The following is a 22,848-nucleotide window of genomic DNA, read 5'->3' on the forward strand; positions in this document are numbered from 1 at the left end:
ACAAGTTTCACTTTGACTGAGATTAGGGTTTGAGGCATAATATGGCCAATCTTTTACAAGCCTATAGGCCAACTATCACTCCCAGACTTTTTCAGATCACCCTCCTTGCACTTGCAAAGTTGAACCAAGAAATCAGTTCCACAGGGGGCCTTCCTTTCCACACCCACAAGACTCACCTTTGTAATGTTAATAGTTGCCAGAGTCCACCCTGAGAGTCTGCTGCTCACTCCAGAGTGAAGACACAGAACTTAAGGAGAAGAGTTTGGTTAATTTCTGAACTTTCTTGAATAATTATTTATTAATCACTCACTCTGTGCCAAATGCTCTCTAGGTACTAGGGGTGTAAGGGTGAGCTTAAATGGGTAAAGGGTCTGTTGTCATAGAGCTGATAATGCTATTGAGGGTGGAGAGAGGGAGAAAAAAATTAACAATGTCCGTCAATGTCTTCTACACATAGCACTTTTAAAATTTTAATGTGCATTCCCTAAAGGGAAGTTTCTCAGCAAATGGGAATGAGAAGGCATTAACCAATATAAAAATGAAAAGAGGGCTTCCCTGGTGGCGCAGTGGAAGCCAGGTTTCAAACAGGCCCCAAATGGGTAGCATATGATGCCAGTGTGTCTAAAATCATTCAACAGAGGTGCTGGTATGCACATACTTGAAACTTAGCAAGCTCTTTCCGTAAGATTCTTACAGCAGAAGGTGACTATGTCTTTTTTGCTTAAATCTTCCTCCTCCCCGCAGAGAATGGAAGGAGCAAGCAGATGAAACAGAGACAGAGAACCCCAAATGGCCATAACCCACCTCAGTGGCAGAGACTCAAGTCCTCAAAATTTCCTTGTGTTGAGCAGAAATTCACTTCCTATGGATCAGGTCTGTACTTTGAAGCCCACAGAGAAAGAACTTTCTCTTCCCAATGACAACCCTTAGGCTTCTGTTCTAACGGAGGAAGCTCCCTATTTCCTTGATATACATATGTTCATTCTAGTATGCCAGTTTCCAGGCCCCCATCATCATGATCATTTTGTTCTGATTTACTCAAGTTTGCCAATGTACTTTTTTTCACAGTATGATTTTTTAAATGAGGTATAATTGACATATAACATTATATTAGTTTCAGATGATAAAATAATGATTTGATATTTGTATATATTGTGAAATGATCACCACAATAAGTCTAGTTAACATCTGTCACCATACATAGTTACAAAAACATTTTTTTTCTTGTGATAAGAACTTTTAAGATCTACCCTCTTGGCAACTATCAAACATAATTTGCTAATATACTTTTTAAAATATGGCACTAGGAGTTGAAATATTTTTTCTTGGGAAAGAGTAGTTATGCTGCACACGTAATGTCTGACAAGGTAGAAGGAGAGAGAGATGGAGGTAATTTTAAAGAAGTGAGCTCAAGGACCAGAAAGATGGTATTGAAGATGGCACTGATGGTATTTGGTATTGAAAAACTGGGAATAATTGCTCAAGTGTAAGATGATTTGGAGTTGGTTATGCTTCCCGGTGGGAAACAGGAAATACAGATCTAGAGGAAGAATAAGAGATTAGGATTGAAGGTATAGATTAAAAGGTCTTTAGCCTAGACATAGGCAATAGTAGCTAGTCCATTGAGAAAGGTGGAGAACTCCCATTTGGGCATGAAGGCAGAGATGAAGGCGGAGACTCCCATTTGTCTAGGATGATCAGGCTGTGCCAGATGTTCTCCTAGTATTAGCATTACCTAGCTTTACAGTTTTGTAAGGTGGGAATTATTGCCTTCATGGGGAGAGTAAAAGGTGAAGTAACTTGCCCAAGGCCACCCAATTACTAAGTGAAAGGGCTGGGAATCCAACTCAGGTGACTTCTCAGGGAGTGTGATGAGTACCTCAGGAACTTTTCCCCAAACTAGTGGTGTCAAGGATCAGTCACTGAGCACTAGGGCATGAAGGTTTCCCAGGTGGTCTGTAGACTGAGTGCAGATTTAGTGCTTATGAAATAACAAAGTCCACAGTTTATTGGGAGGGTGGGTAGCACAGAACTTAATGGTTAGGAACACAGGCTTTAGAGAGATCTGGCTTCAATCAAGCTCTGCCCCTTGCTTGATGTATGTTCATGGGAAAATGTCTCCAACCTTAGTTTCTTCACCTATGAAATGGTATTAGTAATACCAATTTTATAGCATTGTTATAAGGACTAAATGAGATCATGTTTGTAATGGATGTATTCACATATCCATGTAAGTAAAATGTGTATAAGGAGTAGTTATAGTGGAATCTAAAAAATAAAACAAACACATGAATATAACAAAACAGAAACAGACTCACAGATATAGACAATAAACTAGTGGTTACCAGATGGGGGAGGGGCAAAATGGGGTAGGGGATTTAGAGGTACAACCTACTAGGTATAAAATAAATAAGATACAAGGGGGCTTCCCTGGTGGTGCAGTGGTTGAGAGTCCGCCTGCCGATGCAGGGGACACGGGTTCGTGCCCCGGTCCGGGAAAATCCCATGTGCCGCGGAGCGGCTGGGCTCGTGAGCCATGGCCGCTGAGCCTGCGCGTCCGGAGCCTGTGGTCCGCAACGGGAGAAGCCACAACAGTGAGAGGCCCGCGTAACGCAAAAAAAAAAAAAAAAAAAAGATACAAGGATGCATTGTACAACAGAGGGAATATAGCCAATATTGTATAATGACTTTAAATGGAGTATAATCTATAAAAATATCGAATCACTATGTCGCACACATGAAACTAATATTGTAAATCAACTGTACTTTAATAAAAAAGAGTATGAGAAGTGCTAAAATAGCAAGCATTTGACAAAATGTAGCTATTTCTTTTCTTTTTTTTGGTCTTCTCTTGTACTTTATTATATGTCTTTTCATGATTTTTTATATTTTATTGAGGTAACACTGGTTTATAACATTACATATTTCATGTATACAACACTGCATTTCGACTTCTGTATTCACTACAGCATGCTCACCACCAAAAATTCAGTTTGCTTCCATCACCATACAGTTGATCCCCTTTATTCATTTTACCTTCCCCCTGGCCTCTTCCTCTCTGGTAACCACTACTTTGTTCTCTATATTCTGTGTGTATTTTTGTTTGGTTTGGTTATTTATTTTTATATTTTAAATATTCCATTTATGAATGAAATCACATGATATTTGTCTTTCTCTATGTGACTTATTTCACTTAGCATAATGCTCTCAAGGTCCCTCCATGTTGTCACAAATGGCAAGATTTCACCTTTCTTAAGCCTGGGTAATATTCCATTTTATATACATCTATATATCACATATTCTTTATCCATTCATCCATTGATGGGCACTTAGGTTGTTTCCATATCTTGGTTATTGTAAATAATGCTGCAATGAACATAAGAGTGCATATATCTTTTCAAATTAGTGTTTTCATATTCTTTGGATAAATACCCAGAAATGCGATAGCTAGATCATATGGTAGTTCTAGTCTTCGGTTTTTGAGGAGCTTCCATTCTGTACTCCACAGTAGCTGTGCCAATTTATATCCCTACCACCAGTATATGTCACCAATGTCCTTGGGATATTGATAGAGACTACAATGAATCTGTGGATTGCTTTAGGTAATACAGACATTTTAACAATGTTAATTCTTTCAATCTATGAGCACGAAATATTTTTCCATTTATATGTAAGTTGCCTTTTCTCCACATCCTCACCAACACTTGTTATTTCTTGCCTTTTTGATAATAACCATTCTGACAGGTGTGAGGAGATATCTCATTGTGGTTCTGATTTGCATTTGCCTAATGATTAGTGACGTTAAACATCTTTTCATGTTCGTGTTGGTTGTCTGTATGTGTTCTTTGGGAAAATGTCTATTCAGCCCCTCTGCCAGTGCATGTGAAACAGGGAGCACCTTTCTATTTGATTCTAACAATTCAACAGATTAGAAATTAGAGGCCTTTCTTTTCTTTTCCAGTAGGTGGCGCCATAGCACAAGTTTTTGGTTTCTCTTGTCTGAGCTGCCTCAGGTAAGAGACAGAACTTTTCACCCTCCACTGCCTCCATCAGAGGTGTGGGCCCATGTGGTCCTTATCCCTGCTTTTGCCTCCAGGGTTGTTGGTGCCTTTGCTGCTGCCAGTGACCACCTGAAGCACCAAGATGGTGGGTGCTTCCTCTGCAACTCATCTTATAAGTTGCAGGCTCTGTGGTTCTCAGCGGAGGGGCAGGGTGGAGAGGGGAGCCAAGGTCATTAAGGCACCTCTGCTGTGTCTGGTGTTAGGTTCCTGGGCTCTGCCACTGCCACTGTGGTGTAGGGTGCTGGAGTCATGGGTGCTTCCACAGCTGGAGGGACAGGGTCCGAGGCCCCACTATCACTGCTGCCCAGTTACCTGTGGCCATGAGTGCCACTGTGGGCAAGAGGCTGGAGTGGTGTGCACTGCCTCTCCTGCTGCTAATGGGTTCTCTGGGGCTTTGGGCTCAACTGCCACAGCCAGAGGGCCAGGACTGTAGGCACTGCCTCTGCTGTTCCCCCAGTTCTACCTCCTCTATGTGTTCCAGTCCACCCACCCTTAGTTGTACAGATGTGTGGAATTCTCTGGCACCCTGGTATGTTGAACAGAGGCACCTTGTTGAGTTGTGGATGTTTTACTGGTTGTAGATTGAAGGGGAATGACAAAGACGGTATCTTCTTCTACCATGTTGCTCTCCCAAAGGGTAGCTATTTCTTCCTGGGCAAATTTTCATCTGTCCCTGGCACTTAATATCAAGCCTCTTTCTAAACTGGAGAATGGGCGTGGTGGATTGTAATGTGTCACCTTGGCTAGGTTAAGCTACTTTTCCCAAAATTCCCTTCCCTGTGTATTTCCAGTTAGGATTGTTCACAGAGACATTCTTGCTGGACATTGAGGGCAGAAGTAAAGCAATAGCCATTTTGCAGTTCACATACACTGTTATTTATTTGCTGGCTCACCTTGCTGGTGTGAGGCATCAGCCAGGCCTACAACTGCGCTATCTTCCTTTGGATCCTCCTACAGAATCTCTGGCTTTTGGACCAGGTGTGTGTGTTTAGTTCTGTGATGAAGGGTCCCAGCTTCTCCAGGACATCTGTACCATCAAGGTCAAAGGCAACAAGGACTGACATGGTTTTATTGTGGGCTCCATCCTGTGTTTGCTCTCTTCCACTTTACATCCAGGCTCTCTTTCCAACTGCCGGTCTATTGACTATATATATCTCCTAGTTAGGGTTGATAGATTTAGCAAATAAAAATACAAGTTGCTCAGTGAAATGTGAATTTCAGATAAACAACAAATAATTTCTTAGTATATCATTATTTGAAATTAAAATTTGTGTGTCCTGTTTTTGTTTTTTTTTTGCTAATTCTGGCAACCCTAAGGGTGGGAGAGAAAGTGACTAGAGAAAGATAAGATTGCTGTGCAGAACCCACTTGAGTGTACACACATTCAACTGAGTACTTTACCCTAGCAGGGCTCAACTGCCCAGGTATAAGTTAAGGCCAAGGCTGATAACTTAGTTCATCCAAAGTTGGAATTTTACCAAGTGGATCTTGGTAAGAAGCACAAGACAGTTTAGGGCAGTAGTTTGCAAATTTGAGTTTCCAAGAGCATCACTTAGAGGACTTGATAGAACACAGATTGCAGGGCCCTACCCCTAGAGTTTTGGTTTTTTTTAAAAATTAATTTACTAATTTATTTATTTTTGGCTGCGCTGGGTCTTTTTTGCTGCTCATGGGCTTTCTCTAGTTGCACTGAGCAGGGGCTACTCTTCGTGGTAGTGAGCGGGCTTCTCATTGTGGTGGCTTCTTTTGTTTCAGAGTACGGGCTCTAGGCACGTAGGCTTCAGCAGTTGTGGCTCGTGGGCTCTAGAGTGCAGGCTCAGTAGTTGCGGCACACAGGCTTAGTTGCACTGCGGCATGTGGGATCTTCCCGGACCAGGGCTCAAACCCGTGTCCCCTACATTGGTAGGCGGATTCTTAACCACTGCGCCACCAGGGAAGCCCCACCCCTAGAGTTTTTGATTCAGGAGATCTAGAATGGGGCCCAAGAATCTGCATTTCTATGGGAATTCCCTGGTGGTCCAGTGGTTAGGATTCCAGGCTTTCACTGCCAGGGGGCCAGGTTTCATCCCTAGTCAGGGAACTATGATCTCCAAGCTGTGAGGCATGGCCAGAAAAAAAAAAAAAGAATTGCATTTCTCGTGAATGCATCTGGTCCAGGGGACCATACTTTGAGATCCACTGCAGTAGACTGAAATGGGAGAACATGAGATCTAATGTAGATAAGGGGGGAGAGTAAGGATGGAGGAGGCTGAGGGGGCACAGAGGGTATAAGAAAGAAAATTTGTATTCCTTGGCTTCACAGTGAGCAGAAGACTGTGATGGCTCCCTCCAAACGGTTAGCTGTTCTACTTCCTTCTAGCTTTTCTTTCCTCTAATTTTGGACTATGTACTGTTCCTGTCTTTCCTCTAATGCTGGCATCTGCCTCCTTTCAACCAGGGAATTTCTGAAAACTCTGGTGTCCAGTCTGATCTATGGGAAGCTGGGCATGAAAACAAATGCACTGATGGAGGCAACACTGCCACAGAGGTGCAGAAGTGAAGGGGAAAAGCCTGTGACTGGTAAAAACTGTTCCAGGGAAAGCATCCAAATTAACTAGTTTTTCTTCCCTCTGAGAAGGTTAGGAATTGGGAAAATCCAAAGAAGGAAAGCTGGGTGAAATGAGGAAAGTAGCTAAGATTTTGTTTCCAGGTGAAGCTCTTCAGGAGCCAAAATATTCCCCACAGGAATCTTCACTACCAAGTCCTTTCTAAATCCTTAGCTATGTCATGGAATAACACATTTTAACCAGCTCTTCAAGGAATGTGGCCTTTAATGAAAAGGATCTAGATTTTAGTAAGTATATACATATATGTAACATGCTGGACTTACAATTTCCAAAATTTACAAATAGCTCATACAACGCAACAACAACAAAATAACCCAATCAAAAAATGGACAGAAGACCCAACTAGACATTTCTCCAAAGAAGATGTACAGATGGCCAACAGGCACATGAAAAGATGCTCAATACTCCTAATTATTAGAGAAATGCAAATCAAAACTACACTGAGACATTCACAGAAAGATAGACAAAATGAAAAGGCAAAAGACTTTGTACCAGATGAAGGAACAAGATAAAACCCCAGAAAAACAACTAAATGAAGTGGAGATAGGCAACCTTCCACAAAAAGAATTCAGAATAATGATAGTGAAGATGATCCAGGACCTCGGAGAAAGAATGGAAGCAAACATCGAGAAAATGCAAGAAATGTTTAACAAAGGTCTAGAAGAATTAAAGAACAAACAGAGATAACAATACAATAACTAAAATGAAAAATACACTAGAAGGAATCAATAGCAGAATAACTGAGGCAAAAGAACGGATAAGTGACCTGGAAGACAGAATGGTGGAATTCACTGCTGTGGAACAGAATAAAGAAAAAAGAATGAAAAGAAATGAAGACAGCCTAAGGGACCTCTGGGACAACATTAAACGCAACAACATTCACATTATAGGGGTTCCAGAAGGAGAAGAGAGAGAGAAAGGACTCGAGAAAATATTTGAAGAGATTATAGTCAAAAACTTCCGTAACATGGGTAAGGAAATAGCCACCCAAGTCCAGGAAGTGCAGAGAGTCCCAGGCAGGATAAACCGAAGGAGAAACATGCTGAGACACAAAGTAATCAAATTGACAAAAATTAAAGACAAAGAAAAATTACTGAAAGCAGCCAGGGAAAAATGACAAGTAACATACAAGAGAACTCCCATAAGGTTAACAGCTGATTTCTCAGCAGAAACTCTACAAGTCAGAAGGGAGTGGCACCATATATTTAAAGTGATGAAAGGGAAGAACCTACAACCAAGATTACGCTACCCGGCAAGGATCTCATTTGGATTCGACAGAAATCAAAAGCTTTACAGACAAGCAAAAGCTAAGAGAAGTGAGCACCACCAAACCAGCTCTACAACAAATGCTAAAGGAACTTCTCTAAGTGGGAAACACAAGAGAAGAAAAAGTCCTACCAAAAACAAACCTATAACAATGAAGAAAATGGTAATAGGAACATAAATATCGATAATTGCCTCCCACATGAATGGATTAAATGCTCCAACCAAAAGACACAGGCTTGCTGAATGCATACAGAAACAAGACCCATATGCTGTCTACAAGAGACCCACTTCAGACCAAGGGACACATACAGACTGAAAGCGAGGGGATGGAAAAAGATATTCCATGTAAATGGAAATCAAAAGAAAGCTGGAGTAGCAATACTCGTATCAGATAAAATAGACTTTAAAATAAAGAATGTTACAAGAGACAAGGAAGGACACTACATAATGATCAAGGGAACAATCCAAGAAGAAGATATAACAATTATAAATATATATGCACCCAACATAGGAGCACCTCAATACATAAGGCAACTGCTAACAGCTATAAAAGAGGAAATCAATAGTAACACAATAATAGTGGGGGACATTAACACTTCACTTATACCAATGGACAGATCATCCACACAGAAAATTAATAAGGAAACACAAGCTATAAATGACACAATAGACCAGAGAGATTTATTGAGATTTACAGTACATTCCATCCAAAAACAGCAGATTACACTTTCTTCTCAAGTGCACACAGAACATTCTCCAGGATAGATCACACCTTGGGTCACAAATCAAGCCTTGGTGAATTTAAGAAAACTGAAATCATATCAAGCATCTTTTCCGACAACAACACTATGAGATTAGAAATCAATTACAGGGAAAAAACCATAAAAAACACAAACACATGGAGGCTAAACAATACGTTACTAAATAACCAAGAGATCACTGAATAAATCAAAGAGGAAATCAAAAAATACCTAGAGACAAATGACAATGAAAACACAATGATCCAAAACGTATGGAATGCAGCAAAAACAGTCCTAAGAAGGAAGTTTATAGCAAAACAAGCCTACCTCAAGAAACAAGAAAAATCTCAAATAAATAATCTAACCTTACACCTAAAGGAACTAGAGAAAGAAGAACAAACAAAACCCAAAGTTAGCAGAAGGAAAGAAATCATATACATCAGAGCAGAAATAAATGAAATAGAAACAAAGAAAACAATAGCAAAGATCAATAAAACAAAAAGGTAGTTCTGGGCTTCCCTGGTGGCGCAGTGGTTGAGAGTCCGCCTGCCGATGCGGGGGACACGGGTTCGTGCCCCAGTCCGGGAGGATCCCACCTGCCGCGGAGCGGCTGGGCCCGTGAGCCATGGCCGCTGAGCCTGCGCGTCCGGAGCCTGTGCTCCGCAGCGGGAGAGGCCACAACAGTGAGAGGCCCGTGTACCGCAAAAAAAAAAAAAAAAAAAAAAGGTAGTTCTTTGAGAAGATAAACAAAATTGATAAACCTCTAGCCAGACTCATCAAGAAAAAGAGGGAGAGGACTCGAATCAATAAAATTAGAAATGAAAAAGGAGAAGTTACAGTGGACACCGCAGAAATACAAAGCATCATAACAGACTACTACAAGCAACTCTATGCCAATAAAATGCACAATCTGGAAGAAATGGACAAATTCTTAGAAAGGTATAACCTTCCAAGACTGAACCAGGAAGAAACAGATAATATGAACAGACCAATCACAAGTAATGAAATTGAGACTGTGATTAAAAATCTTCCAACAAACAAAAGTCCAGGACCAAATGGCTTCACAGGTGAATTCTATCAAACATTTAGAGAAGAGCTAATACCCATCCTTCTCAAACTCTTCCAAAAAATTGCTGAGGAAGGAACACTCCCAAACTCATTCTATGAGGCCATCATCACCCTGATACCGAAACCAGACAAAGATACTACAAAAAAGAAAATTACAGACCAATATCACTGATGAATATAGATGCAAAGATCCTCAACAAAATACTAGCAAATAGAATCCAACAACACATTAAAAGGATCATACACCATGACCAGGTGGGATTTATTCCAGGGATGCAAGGATTCTTCAATATATGCAAATCAATCAATGTGATACACCATTTTAACAAACTAAAGAATAAAAACCATATGATCATCTCAATAGATGCAGAAAAAGCTTTCGACAAAATTCAACACCCGTTTATGATAAAAAACTCTCCAGAAAATGGGCATAGAGGGAAGCTACCTCAACATAATAAAGGCCATATATGACAAACCCACAGCAAACATCATTCTCAATGGTGAAAAACTGAAAGTATTTCCTCTAAGAGCAGGAACAAGACAAGGATGTCCACTCTCACCATTATTATTCAACACATTTTTGGAAGTCCTAGCCACGGCAATCAGAGAAGAAAAAGAAATAAGAGGAATACAAACTGGAAAAGAAGAAGTAAAACTGTCACTGTTTGTAGGTGACATGCTACTATACATAGAGAATCCTAAAGATGCCAACAGAAAACTACTAGAGCTAATCAATGAATTTGGCAGAGTAGAAGGATACAAGATTAATGCACAGAAATCTCTTGCATTCCTATACACTAACAACAAAAGATCAGAAAGAGAAATTAAAGAAACAATCCCATTCACCACTGCAACAGAAAGAATAAAATACCTAGGAATAAACCTACCCAAGGAGACAAAAGACCTGTATAGAAAACTATAAGACACTGATGAAAGAAATTAAAGATGACACAAACAGATAGACAGATATACCATGTTCTTGGATTTGAAGAATCAATATTGTGAAAATGACTCTAGTACCCAAAGCAATCTACAGATTCAATGCAATCCCTATCAAATTACCTGTAGCATATTTTACAGAACTAGAACAAAAAATCATAAAATTTGTATGGAGACACAAAAGACCCTGAATAGCCAAAGCAGTCTTGAGGGAATAAAACAGAGCTGGAGGAATCAGACTCCCTGACTTCAGACTATACTACAAAGCTACAGTAATCAAGACAATATGGTACTGGCACAAAAACAGAAATATAGATCAATGGAACAGGATAGAAAGCTCAGAGAGAAACCCATGCACCTATGGTCAACTAATCTACAACAAAGGAGGCAAGGATAATACAATGGAGTAAAGACAGTCTCTTCAATAAATGGTGATGGGAAAACCAGACAGCTACATGTAAAAGAATGAAATGAGAACACTCCCTAACACCATACACAAAAATAAACTCAAAATGGATTAGAGACCTAAATGTAAGACTGGACACTATAAAACTCTTAGAGGAAAACATAGGAGGAACACTCTTTGACATAAATCACAGCAAGATCTTTTTTGTTCCACCTCCTAGAGTAATGGAAATAAAAACAAAAATAAACAAATGGGACCTAATGAAACTTAAAAGCTTTTGCAAAGCAAAGGAAACTACAAAGAAGATGAAAAGACAACCCTCAGAATGGGAGAAAATATTTGCAAACGAATCAATGGACAAAGGATTAACCTCAAAAATATATAAACAGCTCATGCACCTCAATATTAAGAAAACAAACAACCCAATCCAAAAATGGGCAGAAGACCTAAATAGACATTTCTCCAAAGAAGACATACAAATGGCCAAGCAGCACATGAAAATCTGCTCAACATCACTAATCATTAGAGAAATGCAAATCAAAACTACAATGAGGTATCACCTTACACCTCGGATGGGCATCATCAGAAAATCTACAAGGAAGAAATGCTGGAGAGGGTGTGGAGAAAACGGAACCCTTTTGCACTGTTGGTGGGAATGTAAATTGATACAGCCACTATGGAGGACAGTATGGAGGTTCCTTAAAAAACTAAAAATAGAATTACCATATGACCCAGCAATCCCACCATTGGGCATATACCCTCAGAAAACCATAATTCAAAAAGACACATGCACCCCAATATTCATTGCAGCACTATTTACAATAGCCAGGTCATGGAAGCAACCTAAATGTCCATTGACAGACGAATGGATAAAGAAGATGTGGCATATATATACAATGGAATATTACTCAGACATAAAAAGGAACGAAATGGGTCATTTGTAGAGATGTGGATGGATCTAGAGACTGTCATACAGAATGAAGTAAGTCAGAAAGAGAAAGACAAATATTGTATATTAACACATATATGTGGAACCTAGAAAAATGGTACAGATGAACCAGCTTGCAGAGCAGAAATAGAGACACAGATGTACAGAAAAAACGTATGGACACCAAGGGGGGAAAGTGGCGGTGAGGGGCGGTGGTCGGATGAATTGGGAAATTGGGATTGATATGTATACACTAATATGTATAAAATGGACAACTAATAAGAAACTGCTATATAAAATATAAATAAAATTTAAAATTATTTTTAAAAAGAATGTCTCTGTATATAACTGAGTCACTTTGCTGTACAGCAGAGACTGGCACAACACTGTAAATCAACTACACTTCAATAAAAAAAGGTAATAATAAAATATGGAAACAGAATGCAGTGCTAAAACTGGCCTGAACTCTTACAAAATATAATCAGACAAAAAGGCTGAGCATGGGGCAGAGAATACTCTTCTATATTAAAAGAGGCTAAAAAGACCTAGCAACCAAACATGTGAACCTTGCCTCTGAACTGAAATAAAAATGCTGTAAAGATATTCTTGAGACCAGTAAGGATGACACGACTGAATGGCTGTTTATTTCCTTGGATGTGCTGTGGTGCTCTAATGGTGTAGAGTGGAGTCTCTCAGCCTCAACACTTCGGGAGACAGATAATTCTCTCTTCTGGGACTTTAGCAGCATTTCTGGCCCCTGCCCACTAGGTGTTAGGAGCACCACACCTGTTCAGGTGCAACAAGCTGAAAAGTCTGAGACGGTTTAGAATTAGAAACGAAGGGTTGCATCACATCATGAATTTACTAAAGAAACACCTTCAAATGGTTAAATGGTGAATTTTATGCTAGGTGTATTTTTTCTCAATAAAAAAAGTAATTTAAGAAAAAAGGAAACTACAATGAGATACCATTTCACACTGGCCATCATTCAATAATGGCCATCATTAAAAAGTCTACAAATAACAAATGCTAGAGAGGGTTTGGAGAAAAGGGAATGCTCCTACACTGTTGGTGGGAATGTAAATTGGTGCAGCCACTATGGAAAACAATATGGAGGTTCCTCAGGAAACTAAAAATAGAGTTGCCACGTTACTCAGCAATCCCACTCCTGGGCATACACCCGGAGAAAACTATAATTTGAAAAGATACATGCACCCCAATGTTCATTGCAGCAGTTTACAGTAGCCAAGACAAGGAAGCAACCTACATGTCCATCGATGGAGGAATGGATAAACAAGATGTGGTATATATATACAATGAAATATTACTCAACCCTAAAAAAAGAAAAAAATAATGCCACTTGCAGCAACATGGATGGGCCTAGAGTTTATCATACTAAGTGAAGTAAGTCAGACAGAAAGACAAATATATCACTTACATGTGGAATCTAATAAAAAATGATACAAATGAACTTATTTACAAAACAGAAACAGACTCACAGCTCTCGAAATCAAACTTTTGGTTTGATTTCCAAAGGGGAAACATGAGGAGAAGTGATAAATTAGGAAATTAGGATTAACATATACACACTACTATATATAAAATAGATAACTAACAAGGACCAACTGTATGGCACAGGGAACTCTACTCAATATTCTGTAATAACCTATATGGGAAAAGAATCTGAAAAGGAATGGATGGATATATATGACTGATTCACTTTGCTGTACACCTGAAACTAACACAACATTGTAAATCAACTATAACCCAATAAAAATTTTAAAAAAATAAAGGATTAGAGAAAAAGTGATAGTAATTGAGGACAAGCTTATACATAACTGACATTCCTAAAGAGTAAAACTGAAAATAGTAAATTAAGGTAAAATTCGAAAAAATTATTTGAAATTTTTAGACTTGGATCTATGGAATAAAAAGGTACACACTGCCTTCCAGGAAAAATAGACCCAGAACAGTCGTCACCAAAACATATCTGTTTACAGAAGCTTAAACCTTTAATACATTCATCCCTCAGAATCCGCAGGAGGATTGGTTCCAGGATCCCCTGCAGATACCACAATCTGTGGAGGCTCAAGTCCTTTATATAAAATGGCAGAATACAGTAGGCTGTCTGCATCTGCAGTTCCATATCTGCGATTCAACCAACTGGGGATAGAATTTATGCAAATATGGAGGGTCAGGGCCAACTGTGCTCTTCAGATCTCAGACCCTATTCACCTCAGACAATGGTGACTTCCCTTTCAGGACTGGGAACTCAGCGACAGCCACCAAACCTAACAAACGTGCTCCCGCTTCCCTCCATGTCCTACTCACAGTGGAAGGTGCAGTGCATTCCTCGTGCTCTGCTCCCACCTTCTAACCTCTCAGAGCCTGACTTGATTGGGCATCTGTCTTTTATCTTAAGCCTTTGTTCTCTCCACTCTTTCTTATCAGCATGCTATATGTATTATCCCACCAATTTCAAGTCTAAACTTTACCGTAAATAATCGCTTAATTGTCCTCCTCCTTCACTGACTCCAGGACAAAGACCATATCTGTCTGTTTCTTGTGTTCCTATGGCCCAGCAGAGTGCCTGCCACAGTTGGTGCTAAATACACGTTGAATATAGTAAGTACGCAACAAATACTTCTTCAGTGTTCAGTCACTAGATTCAGTAGCTCCACTGTGCTAAGTGTCAGAAGGCACTCTGAAGTGCACTTACACCCTGGAGGCAAGTACAAAAGGCAGCCCCTCCCCATCTAGCATTACAAGGTCTGGTCATTCTGCATGCACACTCTTGCTCCCCTGGCCCTTTCTGTCTCCCTCATCTTTGACTCATTTCTTAGTACCCAATTCTTAGGCCTTCATTCTCCCTTGTATTTAGACTTACCTTCACTATCTGTTTCTTCCTCTGGGCACTAATAAGTTCTGGATCTATGCCTTTGGCTTACTTTTAGCAGCTGAATGCCACACCCGGACCGGTGCCTGCCCTCCCTGGAGCTGAACTGCTGCGGTTCCTCAGCTCAACAGACTCCAGTCTGCTCATTTTCACCACCATGCTCCTGGGCCACAGTGCATGGCAGCCACACCAGGCATTGTCATTCCCGACCTGGAATTGAATGGTGGTATGAAAATTATAAAACAGCAGGGGCTGTTATGTAGGGGGAGGGGAGGGGAGTTTCTGTATATGTAGGGGGAGGGGAGTTTCTGCCAAATTAATAAATTAGTGAGAACTACTGGCTCCCTCCCTCCAAATCAATCCTTGAGAAATGGAGGGGTAAGACCCCCTCACCACCACCCCCAGTTAATAATACCACCAAATAGATATGCATATATACTTCAGAAAACTGGGCTGTTTTGAAATGGTAATGGGGAGACAGGAGGAGGAATGGTCAGAGCCTGGGGTGGAGGGCAGCTGTGAGAGGATAAGTTAGAAAAAAAAAAGGAGGAAAAAAACCCATCTATGGAGATCCAGCATGGGGCACACTGCTGGTGCCGGGGTTCTGGGGCAAAATCCCAGAGTGGCAAAGCCACAGACTCACCTCAATCAGGCTGAGGACTGATTTGCCTCAGATATTTCCCTTCTTCACTTTTCTCTTCATCACCATGATGCTTATCCCTAAAGATTATTTAACACCTATATAGCACTTACAGCCTCCCTCTTTACTCCTCTGTCAAACCTATTGTAAGAAATGCAGATTTTACACATTTTATTTACTTAGTAACAAGCATAAAGCTTTACAACTAACCAAATCATTTTAGAACAGTGGCATAACCTGTTTTATCTGACCTCTGTTAAGATTCAAGGCTCTGGGGCTGGTCTGGCAAGCTGTGCTGAGGCGCGCGACATTTGCTCTATTCTCTGTAGCTACCTCACTTCCATTAAATTTTCAGACCCTCAACCAAATATATCAAAGTCTTCACTATGTAAACACTAATGAGCACTCGTGTGTAAGCACATGTGAAATCTCTTTCAGTCAACCTGTAGCCTTCTTAAAATGTCACTAGGAGACCTAATGGGGTGGGGTGAGGGGGGAGCCAGGAGATGTTCAGATATTGTGATTTGAATATTTTCAAATGAGACAATGTCAGAAAGTTGAGTTACTGTTTCTGTTGAAATTGAAAAAATTGTTAGTGGCACTGAGTGTTAAAATGGCATCGAATCTAAGATATACTAATGTCTATAGGCAGAAAAAAATATTTCTATACATATAAAATGAGAATGGGGACTTTCCGGGTGGCACAGTGGTTAAGAATCCACCTGCCAATGCAGTGGACACGGGCTCGAGCCCTGGTCTGGGAGATCACACATGCCACGGAGCAACTAAGCCCGTGTGCCACAACTACTGAGCCTGCACTCTAGAACTCGCGAGCCACAACTATTGAGCCCGCGTGCCACAACTACTGAAGCCCACGCACCTATAGCCCATGCTCCGCAACAAGAGAAATCACCACAATAAGAAGCCCACGTACCACAACAAAGAGTAGCTCCCGCTCGCTGCAACTAGAGAAAGACCATGCACAGCAATGAAAACCCAACACAGCCTAAAATAAATAAATAAATAAATAAATTTATTAAAAGAAAAAAAAATGAGAATGGTATTGGTCATCTACCAGAACATCAGATGGTGTATTTGGACTTCTACCTCCAAACAAGTCCAGTTTATTTCAAACATTAAGGAACAAACTTCTGGCAGAACACTAACAAGCTGACTTAAATAAACCGCTCCATTTCAACGTATCTACCAGAGAGTTGTTGACAAAAGACTCGTTTATGTATTGACGCCTATTAAATAAGATATATTCTATGAACATACCAAAAGGTAGTATAAACAGGTAATGTATGAGACATAGACACTTTGTCTTCAGTACAGCGTACAAATAATATTGAATTTATTCAACTACTTGAAGTAATTTATTGTACATAGTTTTAGCTACTTACATGAAATATTTAAAATGTTAAAAAATCTAAATATTATCATTAAAATTTCCCACAAAGATCTCAGCTCAGCAAGTAGGTCACAGAAGCTGTGCTCAGTCCATTTCACAGTGCTTGGCTCCAGGCCACAGGGCAGGATGGCTCTGAGTGCACATGGTGAAGGCACGCCCCAGGTACGTTCTCTCAAACTACAGTCAGTTTATGAGGAAGAATCACGCTCCACACTCCACAGCCACAATTTACTTGCTGCTACCAAATGGAGTGTGGTACTTGAATGTGCAGAGCGGTCCTGCGGTGAGACTCCTGGCCCACAGCACAGAACAAATGGGACAGGAATAATCTCCAGCCAGAGACGGCTGCCCTAAATTGTTTTAGTCGGCTGTCTTTCCTGCTTAACTATTTGAGGAGGGTTATTCCCTGTAGCTTTACATAAGACCTGTCCCTATTCTTTAAGTAGGACAATTTTACTCCACTTAAAGTAAAAATTGAATTATGTTTCGTAATAAACACCTCATCGTCCCCATATAGAGTGCATGGCTGTGTTTGTATCCCTCATCCAGGTTTAAAAAAATTGATGGTGTTAATTAAGTAAAGAAAAGATGCAGATTAGTTTCCATTTTTATTAAAGCTGTGTTTTTTCTAAGTAATATATTACACTTAAAGTTAAATACCATAAATAAAGATTAGTTCTTAAATCTATTTTATTTATTAAAAATGTAAACAAAAAGAAAATAATTCACCACTCCCTCCCCAACCCTGACTAAATGTGTCAAAAAAAAAAAAAGGTCATCCTTTCAGGTAAGTTCTTTCTTCAGAACGAGTAGCACAGACTTTATTAAAATATGTTAGTCCTCTTGGGCTGCAGGGACATGGCACGGATGACTGGTGCCAACTGTGAAACAGGTCTGTGGGGCTGTGACTGAAGTCCATCTCCTCCTGCTAGGACTACTCAAATGCCCGCAGAAACGGGCTCTTCTCTCTCCATTCAGTGTCCAAGGACAAGGACAGCGCTAAGGCACTGAGCACAGGACACTGTGATGAACATGGTATGTAAGCTGGCATACTCCAGGAGGTGGGTCAGAGCCAGCAGTGACCTAGAAATTCTGCATGAATTAGTCATGCAGAATATTAGAATATTCTGAATATTCATGAACATTAGTCACAGAATATTAGAGCTAGAAAGATTCTGAGAAAGCATCTAGTCATTTTACAGATGGTCTCAATCAGTGAGTCTTCTAATACTAAAGAGAATATTGATAAAATTTTATGGAATACTCTGGTATAATTATGTATGTATCTTCCTAAAACTATTTAAACTTCATTAATGTTTCACTTTCAAATATTGATAAACTCTAAACCAACATATTAGGCTGAAACTAATTTTAAGCATAATTTATAACATTTTTAGAATGCCTAGTTGATCTTAACAAAAATAAGTATCCTTAAGAAATAAGTAAGGGAAAAGGATGTTTTTCAGGAGAATACAGACGGATCTACATTAAGACTACCTAACTGCTTTCCAGTTTCTTTAAAGCTATCAGCTCAAGTCTAGTGACAAGGCTTTTGCTTCCTTCCTGTAAATTCTGTTCTTGAAAACCTGAGAGACAAATTCACTTGTTAATTTTGACATTGGGCGGGGAGGAGGAAGGGTGAGCTGTGACAAAGCGAGAGAGAGGCATGGACATATATACACTACCAAATGTAAGGTAGATAGCTAGTGGGAAGCAGCCACATAGCACAGGGAGATCAGCTCGGTGCTTTGTGACCACCTGGAGGGGTGGGATAGGGAGGGTGAGAGGGAGGGAGGCGCAAGAGGGAAGAGATATGGGAACATATGTATAACTGATTCACTTTTTTATAAAGCAGAAACTAACACACCATTGTAAAGCCATAGAGATGTAAAAAAAAATAAAATTGATATACTATTTAAATTGAAAAAAATTACTATCAAAATGAACCTAAGTCTGAACTGAAAACTGAGGTAGTCAGTTTTTATAAGGACTTGACCCTTTTGAGTCAGAAAGGGACTTCAGTCTACTATCCTCAAATCAGCTATCCCCATTCCCCTTCCCTGCCCCACCTCACTCCCACCATGGCTGCAGTCTGCATGGTCTCTTTCTCAGTGAACTGGTTTTGTGAACATAAAGAGCATTACCTGCCACAGGATATTGAAATTTAGGTCATCTCAAGTTCTTCAGTTCAAAACTTAATTCTAGCCTGCTAATTCTGCATTGAAATTTAAGATTTTAAAAATCCTTCTTTTTAGAAATTTATCAGTGGCCTTCTAAATCCTCACTGAGTATACTATGCAGAATCAGTGATAAGCAACCACTTTCAAGACTTGTTGAAGAGGAAGGAAGACACCAGCACTGTTAGTTACCCTCAAAAACTCAAGATTTCTTAACACCATACTTTACCAGGTTCTACGTTTGTGCCGAGAAAACACTGGGCTACCAGATTCCAAGCTTAACAAATATATATATATAGAAAAAATGTCATCTATAATATTTTCTTCAGAAAGTCATTAGTGCAAATATAATTATATCAATAAAAAGTAAAGCAAAAATATACTTCAAGTATAAAAAGCACCATGCTCAGAAACAATACTACCTAAATGGCATTACTGCACAACAGTCAAAATATAATTGAACCTATCACTGTGAGTCTTAAATATATTATGAATCCATATTATTTTTCGTGAAATTCTTTGTACAACTTTGCAGGATGAGTCATAATCACATTGGGTATATAAGTTTAGATTTTTATAACTTTCTTTAAAAATATACTCTACATTTTTCTCTGACTTTTCATGATTTAAAGTATGCAGAACGTAGGCAGAAACACCATTGGTATTAGATTTTCTTCAGCTGAGGCTGGCTATGCTAGAGACCCCCAGCTTTTCACAATGACAAATACCTCCAATTTAAAATTGTAGGCAAATAAGTATTTTAAATGTGTGCACTTTTTTTAAAAAAGGTGACTCTCCTCTATGCTGGAGTTGCTGTTTGGCTCCAGTGCCAAACAATAAGTTGGAATTACTCCTTAGTAATTATGCTGTTTGTTCACTTAGCAGTTTCTTAAACTGAGTGCTCAATAACTGTATGCTGAATTAAAGGGCCAACCAGTGAATGAATGAATGCATGTCCAAGGGCTATGTTTCTAATGCCACAGGACTTCATTAGCTTTAGAGAGAAAAACTGGGCATCATTCATCATTAAAGATTTTCTAATTGGGTTTACTAAGTAGGGTTGGTCAGCTCTAGTACAAGAGCAGAATTGCTTCTGGGGACCAGAATCTATGGGTGACAGAAAGAGTGTCAAATACAAGAGGTAAAAGACATTACCTCCTTTTAAAGCAAAGGCAACCTTCTGACTTCTGTGGACTAAGCCATACCCTGTGTGGTAAAGTGGACCCTATTGGATAGGCCCTACACGAAACCTACACTTTGCTATAAACAATTCAGATCATCTTGTTTTGGCTTATATCTTTTCTTCTTACACATAAAATAATTTTCGGATAGTCAAATTCTTCTGTAACAACTCCTAAGCCCACTTGAAAATACTGCATACCTGTCTATACCAGAATTTCTTTTTATCTTCATTGGTCAAAAAGGAAAGTTCTATTTTTGTTGGATTGCAGTTGTCATAACTATTATCTGGAAAACATACAGTTAGGTTTTCTTTTATTTGCATGTCTTCAATGTTTTCACAGGGCAGAGTATTTTTCTCTCTCTGCTTCCCAGTTTTTCAAGTCATTATTAAACTAATGGAGAATACAACTGGAAGCTACTCTCTGAAGATCAATGAGTACGGATACAGCTACCAACACCTAATGGTTCAGCAGGAAACTGCCACACAGCTGGTTTGAAAAGGCTAGCATGGTTAAATCATAAGATTTAGCAAAACATAATTTAAAAAAAAAACAATGAGAACAATGATTTAGGTGTACCATATACAGTCATTAAACTCAAAATAGGTATAACAGTGATGTAGAAATCCCAATTCAAGTTATTTTCTGTAAGTCAAAGGACAATTTATACTTTTGAGGACAGGGTCCACAACTTATAACCTTGCAATGATTAGCTGTTCTTTAAATTATTGCAGCAGTGATGAACCTTCCCATTGTTTTAGGTTAATGAAGATGCTGAGGTATGCAATAACTGAATTTTTCACCTATTATCCCATTTTCAAAGGAAAACTGCAAGAAGAGTATTTATCCTGAAAAATAAAGAGACTTGGTGATTTGGAATTCCTCCTCCTTCTCCAAACTTTGAGGCTGTTGGGTTGCTGATGAGGCGTGATTGCTGTGAAGCTCTGCTTCAAGATCTGATTATGGTCAACACTTCCAAGCCAAAGTCAGGAATGCCACTTCTGCCATCTGTATAGGCTGGCACTCGCCCAGATTTTGTGCTTTGTTCAGAGGAACATGACACAAAGGAATGTCTTCAGAATTCACTTTTCCATTCCTAATGCCATACGCACAGAAGAAATCCAGCCAGCAGAGGAAATAGATTGCCTAGCAGAAGCCAAAGTGTAACCACTGGGCTAGAGGAACAGGAACAGAGATCTAGGGTTGAAAACAAAAAATTGACTTTCCACAGACATTTTTGGAAAAAATTATACCAACAAAGTGTTGACAGATGAGTAGAGGTAATTATTAAAAGGTGAGGAAGGACTACCTTGAAGAGTAGAATCAAGAGTGACTTCCTGAAATCCATATATGCAAAGTCTTTTTTTATATTTATAGAAAAAGAACAAAATATTTATGTAGGAGAAAAGAAGATGTACCTACCGTATCAAGGTTCAAAATCAGCACCCAAGAAAAGACAGGGTAGTATCCTGGCAAAGCTAAAGATGCTACACAGGAAAGTAAATGAAATTCTTGGCTATTCTGACATGGGATGCTGGACTCTCTTCTATTCTACTTTGTCCCTTCTAAGTAGGGCGACCCTATAATTTATCATCCCATATCAGGACATTTTGAGATAAGCGTTGAAATAAATTTCTAGTCTTAAGATGGAGCCTCTCCTGCCCATGGCGTCACATCAGCAAATTAAAACTTAGATAACTTTCATGTTTGTGTAAATGCTCCACTTGACCAGAACCACAGAATATCCAGTCAGCCAATCTCCAACCGCCGAGCCAGTGTGGGCTGTATACTTATTTCTTTGTTCCTTGATCTTTCTAAATAAGGTTAGATACTTAACCCCGGCCCATCAACCTAAGCTGAGTACTTCTTCCTTGTTTCCTGCTTGTAGCCCTTTTCCCTTATTTTACAGCTCTCTGGACTCCTGAGAGTAGAGACTGCCTGTGTGAAATAAAATTTGCTTTGATCAACTAAATTGTTCTCTTTGATAATTTTAACACAAGGGAATTATTAGTAATCATACCAGGACAATAGGCACGTGGACTGTCCCAGGCAAAACAGGACATACGTTCCCCAATCTCTAAATATCTACCCATCTATCCATATCACCCCAGGCTTGATTTGGAAACAGCAGAAGATTCTATGAGTTTTGGGCAGTAGGAGTATATTTTAATTTATCTAAGAGTTGTTCTAACAGCTAAAACTATTTCCCCCAAACAATTCTCAGAATGGAGTACATTTTTTAGCAGTCAAGAGACCAGGTCAACCTGACTTTATTTCAGGATGAGTTGTCCTTTCTACTATTTTGACCAATAAAGAACCAACCAAGCTTCAAGTCTGACTTGCTTAAAAGGTAAGAAAAAAAGGACTGGTTTTTCAGCTATAGAATTAATAAAATGATAATGTTAAGGCACTGGAGCTTGTTCTTCTGAGAACTATACAGTGTAGAATAAGTATTTTAAAAAATTATTTCACTGTATGTAATACAAGTAAACCATGGAGAACTTATATTCTTCCCCAATGGAACCAGCT

At 39.4% G+C, this 22,848-nt stretch overlaps 1 protein-coding gene across 1 annotated transcript in view; it reads right to left on the bottom strand.

Moving 5' to 3' along the window:
- Positions 1-16,377: 16,377 nt before the first annotated feature.
- LMLN (leishmanolysin like peptidase) overlaps positions 16,378-22,848 on the bottom strand; it is a 79,285-nt gene continuing 72,814 nt past the window's right edge. Inside the window, exon 17 of the mRNA XM_060010822.1 lies at positions 16,378-21,516. Coding sequence (XP_059866805.1) covers positions 21,416-21,516 — 101 coding nt within the window. The 3' untranslated portion in view covers positions 16,378-21,415. The remainder of the gene's footprint in view (positions 21,517-22,848) is intronic.

Source organism: Delphinus delphis, chromosome 4, assembly GCF_949987515.2.
Source record: "Delphinus delphis chromosome 4, mDelDel1.2, whole genome shotgun sequence".
Taxonomy (NCBI): Eukaryota; Metazoa; Chordata; class Mammalia; order Artiodactyla; family Delphinidae; genus Delphinus; species Delphinus delphis.